We start from the raw sequence: 14,292 nt of genomic DNA on the forward strand, positions 1-14,292 counted from the left end.
TTCCCTTATACCCTACAATATAGCTTAGGTTTCGATAATATCTAAGATTTTTATTTCACCCAAAGCATAGCCTGCCAATTTTAATAAAGGAAAATAAAATAAGTTAACACCATTTCTTATCAGTTGTCATATTGACTACCTATAGCCAAAATAAACTGATAAAAAGCACCCAGCAAATATTCCCCATCTCTGTTTCAATTTTCACATCAGTTTCAAAGTGACAATAACCGTAAAGAGTAGAAGAGAACGCATCCGCCAGCAGCATGGGTTGTGAGTTAGCGACAGTCAAATATGCGGTCACCCTCTCCAGCGTAGTAGGCGCGGTAAGTTGGTCACTGATTATAGCCCGAAATTTCGACAAATTGGAGCCTTTACGCTTTTGATTAAATTCTGTTATGCTTTTGTTGTTTTTATTATGAAAATCTAAAACGTCAAGGTATGCTGATTGGTTTTTGTTATTGTTATTGGTGAGATACGTTATCATACGGCAAATAATGCTATAAATAAAGGTTAACAGTTTAATAGGAAAATCTAAATGGAATAACAAAACAAGAAATGAGTTTAAAGCATTTGAATACATTTTTGGCCAATTAGTTGATTAGAAACGCTTAAAGAGGATACATACCGTCGGATTGAAGTGACCATTCAATTGAAACGAAAGAAAGAAAGAAAATACGAGAATGGGTTGTGCTACAGTTACAATAAAATATACCGTATTTTTATTCAATACGCTATGTGCGGTAAGTTGGGATGACATCCTTTTGCAGCGGTTGATGTATGTGTTACTGTGTATGAAACGTTATAATTAAATGTTATTCAAATGTCTGAATGCAGATACATTCCGGTAAATAAAATTAACCTGATATTCTAATGGAATTATTTTGAACGAAATATGATTTGAAAATTTTTTGTGCTGTAAATAATATTCGGGGAAAAACATCTACACATATAGAGTGCAAAGTACATCAAATGGAAGGCATACCACCAAGTACGTGAGATAGGTTGATAGGTGGTGTGATCTACTTTTTTGGCCCTATAGAGAGAATAAGTTCATGATTTTTAAACGATTTTAGCCATATCTTTAGTCATATGGAATCAAGAATATTTCGTCTTTCTAACACGACGATTTATATTTTTTCACGAAACTGGAAGATTAGTACCACAAGAAGAAATTTTTCGCGATTAAAATGTTTAAGAAAGTTTTGTTCATAAAATTTTGGATTTGGTTCTCACGTACGAGAAAAAGATATTTTGATGTTTTCGTGGTTTATTCTAACATTTACCCGACAATTGTCAATTTCTTCTGTATGGAAGCCTCAATATAAATCGGCGTCTATCAATGAAGACAGTTTGTTTGTAAAGGTGCGGGCATATAAGCAGCTTGGCATCATAGCTAGGCATATTAATGTCACAAAATATGCCATGCGAAGACTTCAACTGCTTATGTATCCAAACCTCAAGTTTATTTGTGCCTCAACCGAATAAAAATCTCTGAATCGATTTTCTCGAAATTTTCAAATTGTTCTCCGTATTTAACTAAGAATATATCTGGCGGACTATTAAAGCAATGAAATTAATATGTAACGGCTTAGGTGTACACAATCCCAAATGGCCTTAAGGATGGTAAACAATCCGCTATAGTTTTTAGAGATAAATATTTGTTGTAGAAATTAATGAAGTGACAATTTACGAAGTAGGAAAAATCCAATGAAGGTAAAAGAAGTTAAAAAGAATACGTCAGCCAATGTCCTTTTTTTGCGGAAAGGGACGTAAAATGCGTCAGGTACCAGATATAGGGGAACCAAGTATTCCACATCTAAAAAAATTAAAAAATAAAATTTAAAGAAACTCTAACTTTTTATACCCTACACCACATAGTGGTAAGGGTATTATGTCTTTGTGCATTTGTTTGTAACATGGAGAAGGAAGCGGGATAGACCCATAGTTACTTTTCAGGATCTCCGTAGAATCACTTTCTGAGTTGATTTATGCATGTCAGTCCGTCTGTCCGAGCGTCTGTCTGTTCATGTATTCTTGTGAATAAAATGCAGGTCGCATTTATTATCCGATTGAGATGAAATTTTCCAAACAAAATTTGTTTGGCCCAAGGACGAGCCCTATTGAAATTTGAGATAAATTAGATATAGCTCCCATATAAATCTTAGTCCGATTTGTCTTTTATTGTGCACCAAACGTGTAATATCAGTCCGAATAGTATGGAATTTTGCACGTACGATCAGATTGGACCTGAAAATAAGTATGCCAAATTTGATCGAAATCGGTTCAGATATAGCTATAGCTCTCATATATATTGTTCATCCGATTTGTTGTGTTTGTTACCAACAGCCGTAATATGCACTCCGTAGCAACGATATTCAGGGAAATATACCAAATACAGCTCAGAAATATCTTTGCCAAATTCTATCGAGATCGGTTCAGATTCGGATATAGCTCTTATATAGCTCTTATATATATCTATATCTGATTTCAAATTAATTTTGCACCAAATGGGCAATACAAGTCCGAATTTAAAATATACAAATTCTATGGCATATTTAGTCCTTTGAACTTTAAATTACAATTTTAATCATAACGTGTATGATTAAATTCTCCCATAAAATCTTTTAATTGTTATGTGGAGCTCTACAAAATTAGTAAAGTGGTGTAGGGTATCATAAAATCGGCCCCGCCCGACTTTAGGACTTTCTGTACTGGTTATTTTAAATTTTATGGGAATAATTGTTAATCAAAAGTTGCTTTTTATGGGCAGGTACCAGAAGGAGCTGATCGATAACTTCCATATTTAAATACAAGAAGGAGTGGTCCAATATCTACCGCCTTCACAACAGATTTTGTTGATAGGTATATTGGGATGTGCCGAGTATGAGAGAAATTGGATGCTCATTTCGCGTTTAACGAGCTTCATAGCTATTCAATGAAATGGATTTGTATCAAGCGATATTCATATACCCTCGGTATCCATATGGCTGAGGCTATAAAAAGAAGGAATGGACTGCTTTTCTTTAATCCCTGCCAGATATATCGAGCAATATCAGTATACATATATATCGGAATATAGCTATATCTGAACCGATTTTTACCGATCGGTTCGGTACCAAAATCCATCCTTTTTGGGCTGATACTACAAATTTTGTTAACAATAATCGGATCAAGATATATAGGGTCCTCTCTTTTCTTTTTATTTTTTTGTTTTTGAAAATCGAGTGTAGTCTCGGCTGTGTGGCATGTAGTGCCGTCCTGTTGAAACCAAATGCTGTCAGTTTGCTGTTCTTACATTTTTATCCAATAACAATGACCCAATTATCCCTCTGAACCAAAATCTGCGCCAAATAGTGACCCGATTTGGACACACCGATTTTTCAGTGTATGTGTTTTTTAGTGTCCAAATGGTAAAATGCTTTGTTTGGACACATTACCCAAATACGTCTGGTCCATATCTTCTAACTTACTTTCAATATACAAAAAAAGGCTTTAAGTTCGACCGGGACAAACTTTTTATACCATTTTTATCAAAGTAGAATGAAATAATGAAAGAGTAAAACATGTTAACATAGATCAACAATTTTAATTACAATAATAAAAAATAACCCAAATAGCGAAATCCATATATAGAAATGGTGACAGAAACCTTTAAAATACCGAAAATCTGAAGGTACCATTATATGGGAACACATGTAGCCCATTTTCAAGTGAAAAGTGTGACACAAATCATGAAAGTACCAAATATCAGTTATATGGGGACTATACCGAAACTAAGACCTACGTTGATATATATAAAAGCTTTTATTTGTCTACTAAAAGGGGTGTATGGTATGAAGTCGCGCCGCACGACTTGTAGGCTTTCTTCACTTGTTGTTTCATTTAATGTTAGAATAAAATATGTTACTTGGCATGTTAGTTAACATGTTTGATAGTGTTTGTGATAATGATTTGGAAATTATGTGCATCCATTGGGTGATATGACAATTAACTCTAATTTGCAAAGAATAACAACCACACAAAATTGCATGTTTCGTCATAATTGCAGGAAATGAGAATCGCATAGCATGAATCAAAATACATAGAAAATGCTGCAATGTGTCCACTATCTAAAAATATATTTTGGCCTAATGTTTCAAATTCTAAATAACAGGGAATCAACTTAATAACATTCGATGACATGAGTCATTATAAAATTGAAAATATTCAATAAAAAATTTCATTATTATCGATTTAAAGTACATAATTGTAGTACACGTTTTGATAAGGGATATATATGCAGATTGATTTGAAACATTACCATAATTGATATTGGCAAGTGTGACATTAAGTCTATTGACTATTGTGAGTAACTCCAATATTGTCGCATTCAAACAAATGCGGCAATTTTTGGATTTTGCAAAGGGTGTATCACTTATGACGTCATTTAGGTCATTTGTGACGTCAAATATTTTAAGTGTTTTGAGAAAATACATTTTAATGATAATGTGAATACTATAATGGATCAAACAAAATATTTTCTTATCATTTTTTTTCAAATATACAAATAAACACTGATACTCAATATTGAGCGCATAATGATTCATGCCACTGAAAAGTTTTTGGAAATTAGGGTTATCAAAGAATGCAAATTTTTTCTCTTTACAACCACCAGAGCGTGATAGACCCATAGTTACATTTGATGGTCTTCATAGAATCATTTTCTGAGTCGATTTATGCATACCAGCCCGTCCGTTCGTCAATGTTTTCTTTTGAACAAAATATAGGTTGCATTTATTATCTGATTGATTTTGCAGACACTACTTGTTTGACCCAAGGAAGAACCCTATTGAAATTGGTGATAATCGGATCAGATTTAGATATAGCTCCCATTTATCTCCTACCGATTTTGAGTTAATTGTGCACCAAATGACCAATATAAGTCCAAAAGTCCTGAATTTTGGTACATCCGACCGAATTAAGTCTAGAAGCAAGTAGGTACATTGAATTTGGAGAAAATTGGTTAAGATATAACTATAGCTCCCATATACATGTTTCATCAGATTTAGTGTTTAAGTCCTTCACATTCGTAATATGCACTCGACAACAATGATATTTGGTACCTGATATCTTATAGAGCTCGGAAATACCTTTGCCTCATTCTATCGAGAATATATCCTTAATCCGATTTCATGTTTATTGTGGAAATAATGGCTAATATTAGCCCAAATGGAGTGAAATTCGGGACGTACGTTTACATTTTGTACCACGCGGCTCCGATATATATTTTTTAATATATTCCGTCTCCAAGGGATATCATGCACTCTATAGCAAACTACAACTGCTCCAAAGCCAAATGTTGGTAAGGTAAAAAGTGGTAGTCGATTTACCCAACAGATATACAGGGTGACATGAAAAAACTGCAACCAACTTCTGACAGCTGTTAAAATTATTTATTTAAAATTATTTATTATTTCATTATATTGTTTACAAGCGTACAAAAGCATTTTGGTGAGAATTTTCCAGAAAAAAAGTTATTCGTGATGGAATTCAAGCGTGATAATGTGATTTCTTTATATTTGGCTGGTAAACCACAAGTGGCCATCGTTAGAGCACTCAAGCATTTAAATGTGAATAAATCTTTTGTGTCTCGTACCGTCGCTCGTTACAGTGATACTGGAAGCGTAGCCCGACGTCAAGTAAATCAACGGAAGAAAACAGCAACATCAGCAGAAATGGTTCGAAGAGTATGGAACCGACTTAATCGAAACCCGCATCGCAGTGGCCGAAAAATGGCTCGTGAGCTGAACATATCACAATATTCTATTCGGCGAATATTTAAAAATTAGCTCGGGGTAAAGCCATTGAAATTCCAAAGAGTGCAAGAACTTACACCGCAACAGAAAGAAAATAGACTCCAAAGAGCTAAAGAGTTGCTTCGCTTTGCCGAAAGTGGTGAACTTTCAAGTTTGATTTTCTCCGATGCCCAGGAGTCTTTAAACAAACAAAATGATCATGTTTACTTACCAAAGAGGTCAGTTGAAACATTTTGGCCGCAGACCTTAGAATTTCCAACATACTCAGCACCATCGCACTCAGCACGCGCCACCCAAGAACGGCTACAAATTGAGGTTCCTCGCTTCATTTCCTGCGCACTATGGCCTCAAAAATCTCCGGATACCAATCTCTTGGACTATTGTGGTCGGAGTATTTTGCAAAGCAAGAATGGCACTAAAAAAAACAAAGTGTCGATCACCTCAAGCAGGCGCCCGGAATGGGCCAGCGTATGACGGTTTCATTGTCCGTTTTGAGGCCATAATTCGTGTCAAAGGTTGGTCACCTTTCGAACAAATTTAACTTATACTAAAATTTGATGCTATTTCCGACATTTTTTGCCTTAATCAATTAAAAATGTAAGAATTATGGCTTTTGATCATCAAAAGTAACTCCTCCTCACCTCTTTCTCCATGTTACAAACAAATGCAGCAAGACATAATACACTTACCACACGGCGGCATTGGATTTAAAAAAAAAATACATTTGGAAGAATTTAATATTTTTGAAAGTTTTTCTTGATTTTATTTGGATGGGTTGAATATATGGACCTTGCGTATTTTGGTAATGCGGATGCACAAAGCAAGTTACCATAGTGAGGATGATGAGTATTGCTGTGCCGCAGGATGGATATTTGCCAAGCCTGTTTTAAGTCCAGTAGGCCTATTATGTTCTACCGCAACCTTCCTATTTACTTCATCTGCTGATGGTATCCAACTCGCAACCTTATGATTAAACACACTGACCCACTATTACGAATATTAAGGGTAGTTTCATGTCTCATATCTTCATTAAGAAGTTTTCTTTAAACTCACACTTTATTATCGGCCGTGCATACTATGTACGTTACTGATTACTTCGTAATGGGCAAATAAAGTTCTTTTGCTTTGTAATTTAAATAGAATGATCCTACCGGTAATGCCCTTTTATTTGACCCAAGGAAGAAGAATATGGTCCCCAATTATATCATCTTCGATTTCATGTTTAAGAAATGTGTAAATAAGTACCAGCTCAGATTGGAAGCATTTAGAACCAAACGAGCGAACCCAGCCTAGTAGCAAGTATATTAATTTTAAAAAATGAAAATCGGTTCAGATATAGCTATGGCTCCCACAAATGTGTTTCATCCGATTTGATATTAATTTTTCTTAGAGCTGTACATAACAATACAAGATATCAGATACACAGAGTGAGATGAAAAAACTGCAACCAACTTCAGACTGCTGTCATTTCTAAGCCGCTCGTCCAACAGTTGTTAAAATTATTCCAGTGTTTACAAGCGCTCAAAAGCGTTTTGATGAGAAATTTCCAGAAAAAAAACATTTGTAAAATTAAGAAGGTAAAGTCATTTCAAATAAGCATTCTCATCTCTGCATTTTCTGTAATTTACCTTGTCACATTTCACTACATAAAAACGAGTTCCCACCTCTGATTTGTGTATGCACAATAAATTTATAAATACAAATTTTAACAATGAGATGTTGTCAAATGAATAATCTTTGAAAAAAAATGTAAACATGTGAGAAAAAAGTTTTTCGTGATGGAATTCAAGGGTGATAGTGTGATTTCTTTATATTTGGCTGAAAAACCATAAGTTAGAGCACTTAAATGTGAATGAATCTTTTGTGTCTCATACCATCGCTCGTTACCATGATACTTGTAGCGTAGCCCGACGTCAAGGAAGTGGACGGAAGAAAATAGCAACATCAGCAGAAACGGTTCGAAAAGTAAAGAAGCGACTTGATCGAAACCCGCGTAGCCGTCGCCGAAAATGGCTTGTGAGCTGAACATATCGCAGTATTCCATTCGGCAAATACTGAAAAATGAGCTCGGGGTAAAGCCATTGAAATTCCGAAAAGTTCAAGAACTTACACCGCAACAGGAAGAAATAGTCTCAAAAGAGCTAAAGAGTTGCTTCGCTTGGCCGAAAGTGGTGAACAGCCAAATTTGGTTATCTCCGATGAGAAAACATTCGATGTCCAGCAGTTTGTAAACAAACAAAATGATCGTGTTTACTTGCCAAAGAGGACAGCTGAAAATGTGCACCTTCGGTTGGCCACCAGAACTCAAGCGCCGGCCATAGTGATGGTGTAAGCCACCATAACAGCCGATGGTCGCTTTGCGCTCGTATTAATTGACCGATCAGAATAAATGCCGAATATTATCGCGAAAATATTCTGGAGGGTGTATTTAAGCCTTGGACATTCCGCCGCAGGCCTTGGACACGCGCCACCCAAGAATGTTTACAAAAGGAGGTTCCTGGCTTTATTCCCATCAAAATCTACGAATACCAATCCGTTGGACTATTGCTCCTGGAGTATTTTGGAAAGCAAGGGTGGCACTAAAAAACACCAATGCGTCGATCACCTCAAGCAAGCGCTTCGTCGGGAATGGGCCAAAATATCGCAGAGCAATATTCGGGCAGCGTGTGACGGTTTCATTGGCCGTTTGAAGGCCATATTTCGTGCCAAAGGTGACCAGCTCGAACAAATCTAAACCTATTCTAAAATTTGATGCTATTTATGGCGTTTGACTTTGATGCAGTTTTTTATTTTACCCTGTATTCTGCATTTTTAAGATTTTAACAGATTTTTTTTTTTTTTGAAAATTTCCAAATTTGTTTTCAAATGGTGAAGGGTATTCAAAGTTCGGTTCTGCCGAACTTACTGCTTTTTTACTTGTTACAATTTCATGTTGCAACTACTCAAGGGATATTTAATTAGATGCTTTTAAAAATAAATTGGAATGGGTGCATTCGAACATATTGTGCAGTATTGTGAGTTTTTCGAGGCATCTTGTCAATTCTTTGAGGATAGGAAATCTCCTGGCAAAACCCGTTTCCCAACCACCGAGAATTTTCACTTAAATGATTTTTTCGATCGTGGTGTGTCTTATGCATTTACCGAACTATAAAAGTCAGTTCAGCTGTACCCAACTGAAAAGTGTTTGTATTATCTCATATTCCTAGGGGCCAAATCAAAGAATGCACATGAACTAGTTAAGTTTGGATATTCAATCTTAAGTTGTGTTATTTTAATTAAACTGAATATAGAGATAATATTTTTTGTACATAAATTGCTCAATACAGTAAATTGATTGGATATTTTCATTGGCTAATCCAAAATACGTATATTTATATTCATATCTAACCTAAATGGACACAGTGTCGAAAAACATTACTGAAAGATAAGACCAATATTCTCAGCTGAGCACGGCGATAACGTTGCCATCCTCAAGAACTTTGAACTTGCGTCATAAATTTTGAAATGTTGATCAAAAATATTTTCTTTGTTACCAAACCAACCTCAACAAATTTGGCAAATTCGCTTTAATTGAAATATAATGTCGGCAAACTTCAAAGCCAATTGTTTGACTCAAAGTTCACAGTTGTATCTAAAGTCTATATCCAATTGCGACAGACAGATAGTGTAACTATCTATGTCTATCCATGCATTTGATAAATATTGAATCAGAATTCATTGGCAATTCAAAGGATTTAGATCGTTGCAATTATAAATATGAACTCAATATTCATCCGGCAATTCATCGCAAGAAGTCTATATCTCTAAAATAAATTATTTAGTTGTTGAGTGAAAAAAAAAAAAATAAAAGTTTTGTTGAAAAAATAAAGTTTGGGTTTCTTAAAAATACACAAATCAACTCAAATATATGGAGCTATGGAGTTACGGCGAAATTTATGTAGCACCCAAAAGAAAAGTTGTACCCCAGCCACATATGCGATATCACAATTCTTCGGTAAATAGCTGTTTGAAAGTTTTATTGCGATTCATGAGTGTAAAAATGTTAATTTAATAAAATAGTGCACAATATTTTCGTTGGATTATAATGTTTGTCATTGATTGGATGTTCTTAATGTATAAAGAATACCACTGAGACTTATACGTGAGTCTATTTAGATTACTACTATCTTCGGACGCGTAAAGATGTGGAAATGACGATCTTAGCGAAATAACACCAGGACACAGACGCAGAAAGTGAGGTACAATTTCTGGTACCCAAGCAGCTCGAGGAAATATTTAAATCTTGAGTTTCCGTTATGTGGGGTCTATACCACAACGTGGATCTGAATAGCAATTTTTCTGAGGACCTTTAACTACCAACCTTCAAAAAATTCCGTTGAAATATTGGGCCATATGAAAATGTGGGCCAATATGTATTCAATTTACACATAATTAATTTCAGACTTAATGTGAGAATGACCAACATTTTAGCCATCTGGGAAAATCCCTACGATAGTTACTAGCAAGAATATATACTATACTAGTAAGTGCCCGTTACTTTGTCTGCTAAAAGTCCACCTTAAAATTTAGATTCGTTCCGAGAGTTCGTGTTAGGCTTTTTAGTACTCCACCTCTATAGGTTCACCCAAATCGAAATTTAGTATCATTTAGTCATTTTCTTGCACATAAGTACAAATTTCGAAAACTTTCTCCATATCCCAATCCCACACTCCGCCAGTGATGTTAATTTGAATTTTCGGTATTCCAGCTCCGTCCGTTCTCCCAAATTAAAATAGTACCAAATTTACTACCTTTTAGTACTTTTCGTATACATGAGTAAACACTTCCAAAATTCAGTCCTTACATCGATTCTACTCTCAAACTTGATTCCCATTCCGAATCTCAAGTTTATAGCTTTAGCCGTTCACATGATTCGAAATAGTGCTAAATCTAGTACATTTTAGTACTTTGCGTACACTTATATTGCGAATTTTCAAAAACCGTTTGGTGTTCTCTTTCAGCTTTTGGGTATTGGCACAATTGTCGTAAATTGCTTGGCATTGAACAACTACACCGATGAGGGTCGCCTGCTCTGTATCTTTTGGATTGTCTTAGGAGCTATTGTGTTTTTGGTTTCGTTCTTCGGTTGCTGCGGTGCAATTCGTGAGAACATCTGTTTGACGTGGTCGGTAAGTATTTGTTCTGCAAGGATATCGATGTTTTCAGAGAGCATTTAAATGAGCCATCAACCTGTATTTTGGATAGTATGCCTTCTTTTTGGTGCTCTTGATAACCGGCAATGCCATTCTGCACTTTGGTTACATTTCACACATCGATGGTGAGACAAAGGCTCGCAAGGATATTGACATGGCTTGGCAATTGCAGATGAATGGCACCGATGCCATGTCGCAAATTCAAAGTACTGTAAGTAGACAATTTGTAGAGATATTTTTTTCGAATTGCTTGATTTATATCATTTATATATTTGTTGTTGCATTTTAGTTGTCCTGCTGTGGTAAAATGAACTCGACTGATTACACCACTGCCAATTTGACCATACCCGATAGCTGTTACTCGAATGGAAATGTTGGAAATACCACAGCTATTTATCCTGATGGCTGCCTTTACAAATTAATTGCCGTTTATGAAGCTGCCGAACACTGGATAACCATTTTCAGCTGGTCCACTCTCAGTGTGGAGGTAAGTTATCCTCACCTCAAATTAAAACGAGAAAAATTAATCATCTTTTCTGTCTCTTTTTTAGGCTGTAGCATTTGTATCTGCTTGCATCTTGGCCATTACGTTCCGTAATCAAGAGCGTAGATCTAGATATTAGTTTGGAGAACAAATCGAAACTGAAGAAATTTTATTTTGCAGCATTTCAAAAGAATTTATTATTTACTAGCTGGCCCGGTCCGCGTTGCCGGCCCTTACTTTTAATCTTTAATGCATATTTTTTTAAGCATTATAGAATTATGAAAGCGGCAAAATTTTTATTATAAGTAAAATAACTCCATAGTAATTTCTAAATAGAAATAAACATTCATGGGAAAAATTATAATAGATAATAATCTACCGTCGGTTTTAGATATTTTGAATAGCCTGATCTTATTTTTCAGCCTAAGGCTATAATTGAGTGTTAAAAACCTGTATGATATAGAACTTCTATAATAGCCCCATGTGAAAACTCAGCTAAATTTTTGGTATTGAATTTCCAATGTTAAGAATACCGTGCTGCGTGGTATTTAGTTTTGTCCACCTCATAATAGAGGGCGGAATGATTTCAAAATAGTCAAAGATAATTGCTTTTTTACACCCATTACCGTGAAATATTAATTAATTTATTTTTGTCATTTAAATTGTGAGTTGGAGAACCCATAAAGTCCATATTTTTCATCATAGTATAATTCAATAACGAACAAAAAAATTAATATTCGTGATTTTTTCATGTTTCTGCCACAATTTGATATTTCGGAGTTTATGGCATGTAGATGTTAATCCCACATCTACGTTCCCAACCAATATTCTCTTGGGAGTTTCAAATTCAATAGTATATCAAATTTTCTTTTCTGACCAAACATTGGTTAGGAAAGCGGATTTGTGGGTACACTAATGTGAGAACTATACTCGAATAAATGCCTATGTGGACAATTATCTGAGGGACGATTCTCTACCCCAGAGTTGCCTAAATACAATTTTTTAGCCAAATCAATTGATGAATGTGGTCAAGACCAAGGTGGACTCTACTCCGAAAATTGAAAATATTATGAGAAGAGGTTTTTTACACCCTTAGAAACAAAGATGCCAAATAAAGGCCTAAAGATGAAAAAAATGTCGAAGACCCCGAACATGGCTTAAATTATATGATGGTTATACCAAAACATGATCATATTTTGCGAGGATGGTTTCTTATCAAATTAAAATGGGTGTGAGAAAAATGTGGTTAAAATGTAAACAATACTTAAAATAGGGTTGTACCCTTATCCGGGGGTCATATATCATGACCTGCAAAAGCAATTTAAGACATCTTGAAAGTTTAGGAACAATTTCTTTCTTTTTTACTAAATGTCCAATTCGCTCTACCATTTTGCACCCTTTATATTCGGTATTTCACTGACTGCAGTTCCAATGAATTGCATTTTGAGTTCTCATTGGGCGGATTATTGCCATATGAAAGATGTAGGTCCACGTAGGTCACTCATTTTATTTTAAATATTATTCATTCAGATTTCAAGGCAATAAAAAATGTTCACTTCAATATAGTATGTCAAATTGAAAAAAATCACACCAAAAAGAAATTTTTTATTAATATTTTTATTGGATACCATTCCAAAATTGTATGAATTGTCAAGCCGTTCTTTAGTTATACCTTATGTAATTTTTTCCCCGATTTGAGAATTTTTGCAATGAGATCTCTTTTTTCAAGATTTTTAGAAATTTTGACTTAAATTTGGTGTGACCGCGTTAAATTATTTCGATAACATCTATTTCGTTTCGCCACCACATAATTTGGTACTACACTTCAATGTAACCCGGCTTCTATTTCAGTTCTCAAGAAATCGAGTCAAAATAAATTGGTATTAATATTCGAATCAAAAAGAAAAAAAAATATTAAAAAAAAACACTACAAATGTACATTCGAAAAAAGTAAGTCAAAATAGAAAAAAAACATACAAAATAAAACATTACGATTGTACATTTCAGAAGTCAAAATGAAAATGTTAATATATCACATTTTTACGCGATTTTTTTGAATATTATCCTTTTCGGAAAAGAGACAATTCAGAATTTGTATGAATCGTTAAAATCAGATCAGCGGTTCTTGAGTTATAAGCGTAGTAACTAACACAACTTACATTTATATATATAGATTTATTTTCCACAAAATATTTTACATCATATAATATACACACGTACATTGTTGATTTAAATGTATTGCCTGATTCGTTTTTAAATCATGAACGATTATATTGTTAATTTACGGGTGAGGGAAAAGTGCTTTATATGGGCCTATCTATTTAAATATTCAAATTCAAGTTAGAAAGTTTAAGTATTTATTTAGTATTTGCCCATTTAGTTTGAGTATTTGCCCATTTATTCGTTAATAATCATTTTGGGGGACGTACCATGAAGATTGGACCTGCACATGCCATCTTTACTCTAAATTTAATGTAAGCTCAAGTGTTGCAATGTGTGAAGAGAACTATCAAATAATACGATGTGAGAAGCGATGAACAAAAATATTCCTTGTCCATTCCTGACATACGTCCGATATAAATAATATCAGGGTCCAAGTTTGGAATATTTAGGGCACTCGATATAATATGAGATATATGTACGGGTTTTATACCCTACACCACACTGTGGTAGGGTATTATGTCTTTGTGCATTTGTTTGTAACATAGAGAAGGAGAGAGACTCATTGTTCCTTTTAATGATCTGCATAGAATAACATTCTGAGTTGGTTTATGTAGGTCCATCCGTCTGTTCAAGTATTTTTTGTAAAGCAAGGTACAGG

General features: G+C 34.7%; 1 protein-coding gene across 4 annotated transcripts; it reads left to right on the forward strand.

The window, feature by feature from the left end:
• Positions 1-192: 192 nt before the first annotated feature.
• Positions 193-13,736, forward strand: LOC131801581 (protein late bloomer-like). 4 transcript variants are annotated; one of them, XR_009341866.1, is made up of 6 exons: positions 9,633-9,789; positions 10,796-10,963; positions 11,040-11,198; positions 11,277-11,474; positions 11,539-11,674; positions 13,645-13,736. XR_009341866.1 is itself a non-coding variant. In XM_059120385.1 (5 exons), exons 1-5 carry the CDS (start codon positions 264-266, stop codon positions 11,608-11,610), a joined length of 657 nt encoding a protein of 218 aa, XP_058976368.1. In that variant the 5' UTR covers positions 193-263; the 3' UTR covers positions 11,611-11,845. The 4 variants fall into 4 exon arrangements, 3 of the variants coding, with proteins under 3 accessions (XP_058976368.1, XP_058976367.1, XP_058976366.1); XM_059120385.1 differs by lacking the exons at positions 9,633-9,789; positions 13,645-13,736 and adding an exon at positions 193-323 and having other exon boundaries at positions 11,539-11,845; XM_059120384.1 differs by lacking the exons at positions 9,633-9,789; positions 13,645-13,736 and adding an exon at positions 581-740 and having other exon boundaries at positions 11,539-11,845.
• Positions 13,737-14,292: the final 556 nt, after the last annotated feature.

This window comes from Musca domestica, unplaced genomic scaffold (assembly GCF_030504385.1).
Source record: "Musca domestica strain aabys unplaced genomic scaffold, Musca_domestica.polishedcontigs.V.1.1 17, whole genome shotgun sequence".
In the NCBI taxonomy this organism is placed as follows: Eukaryota; Metazoa; Arthropoda; class Insecta; order Diptera; family Muscidae; genus Musca; species Musca domestica.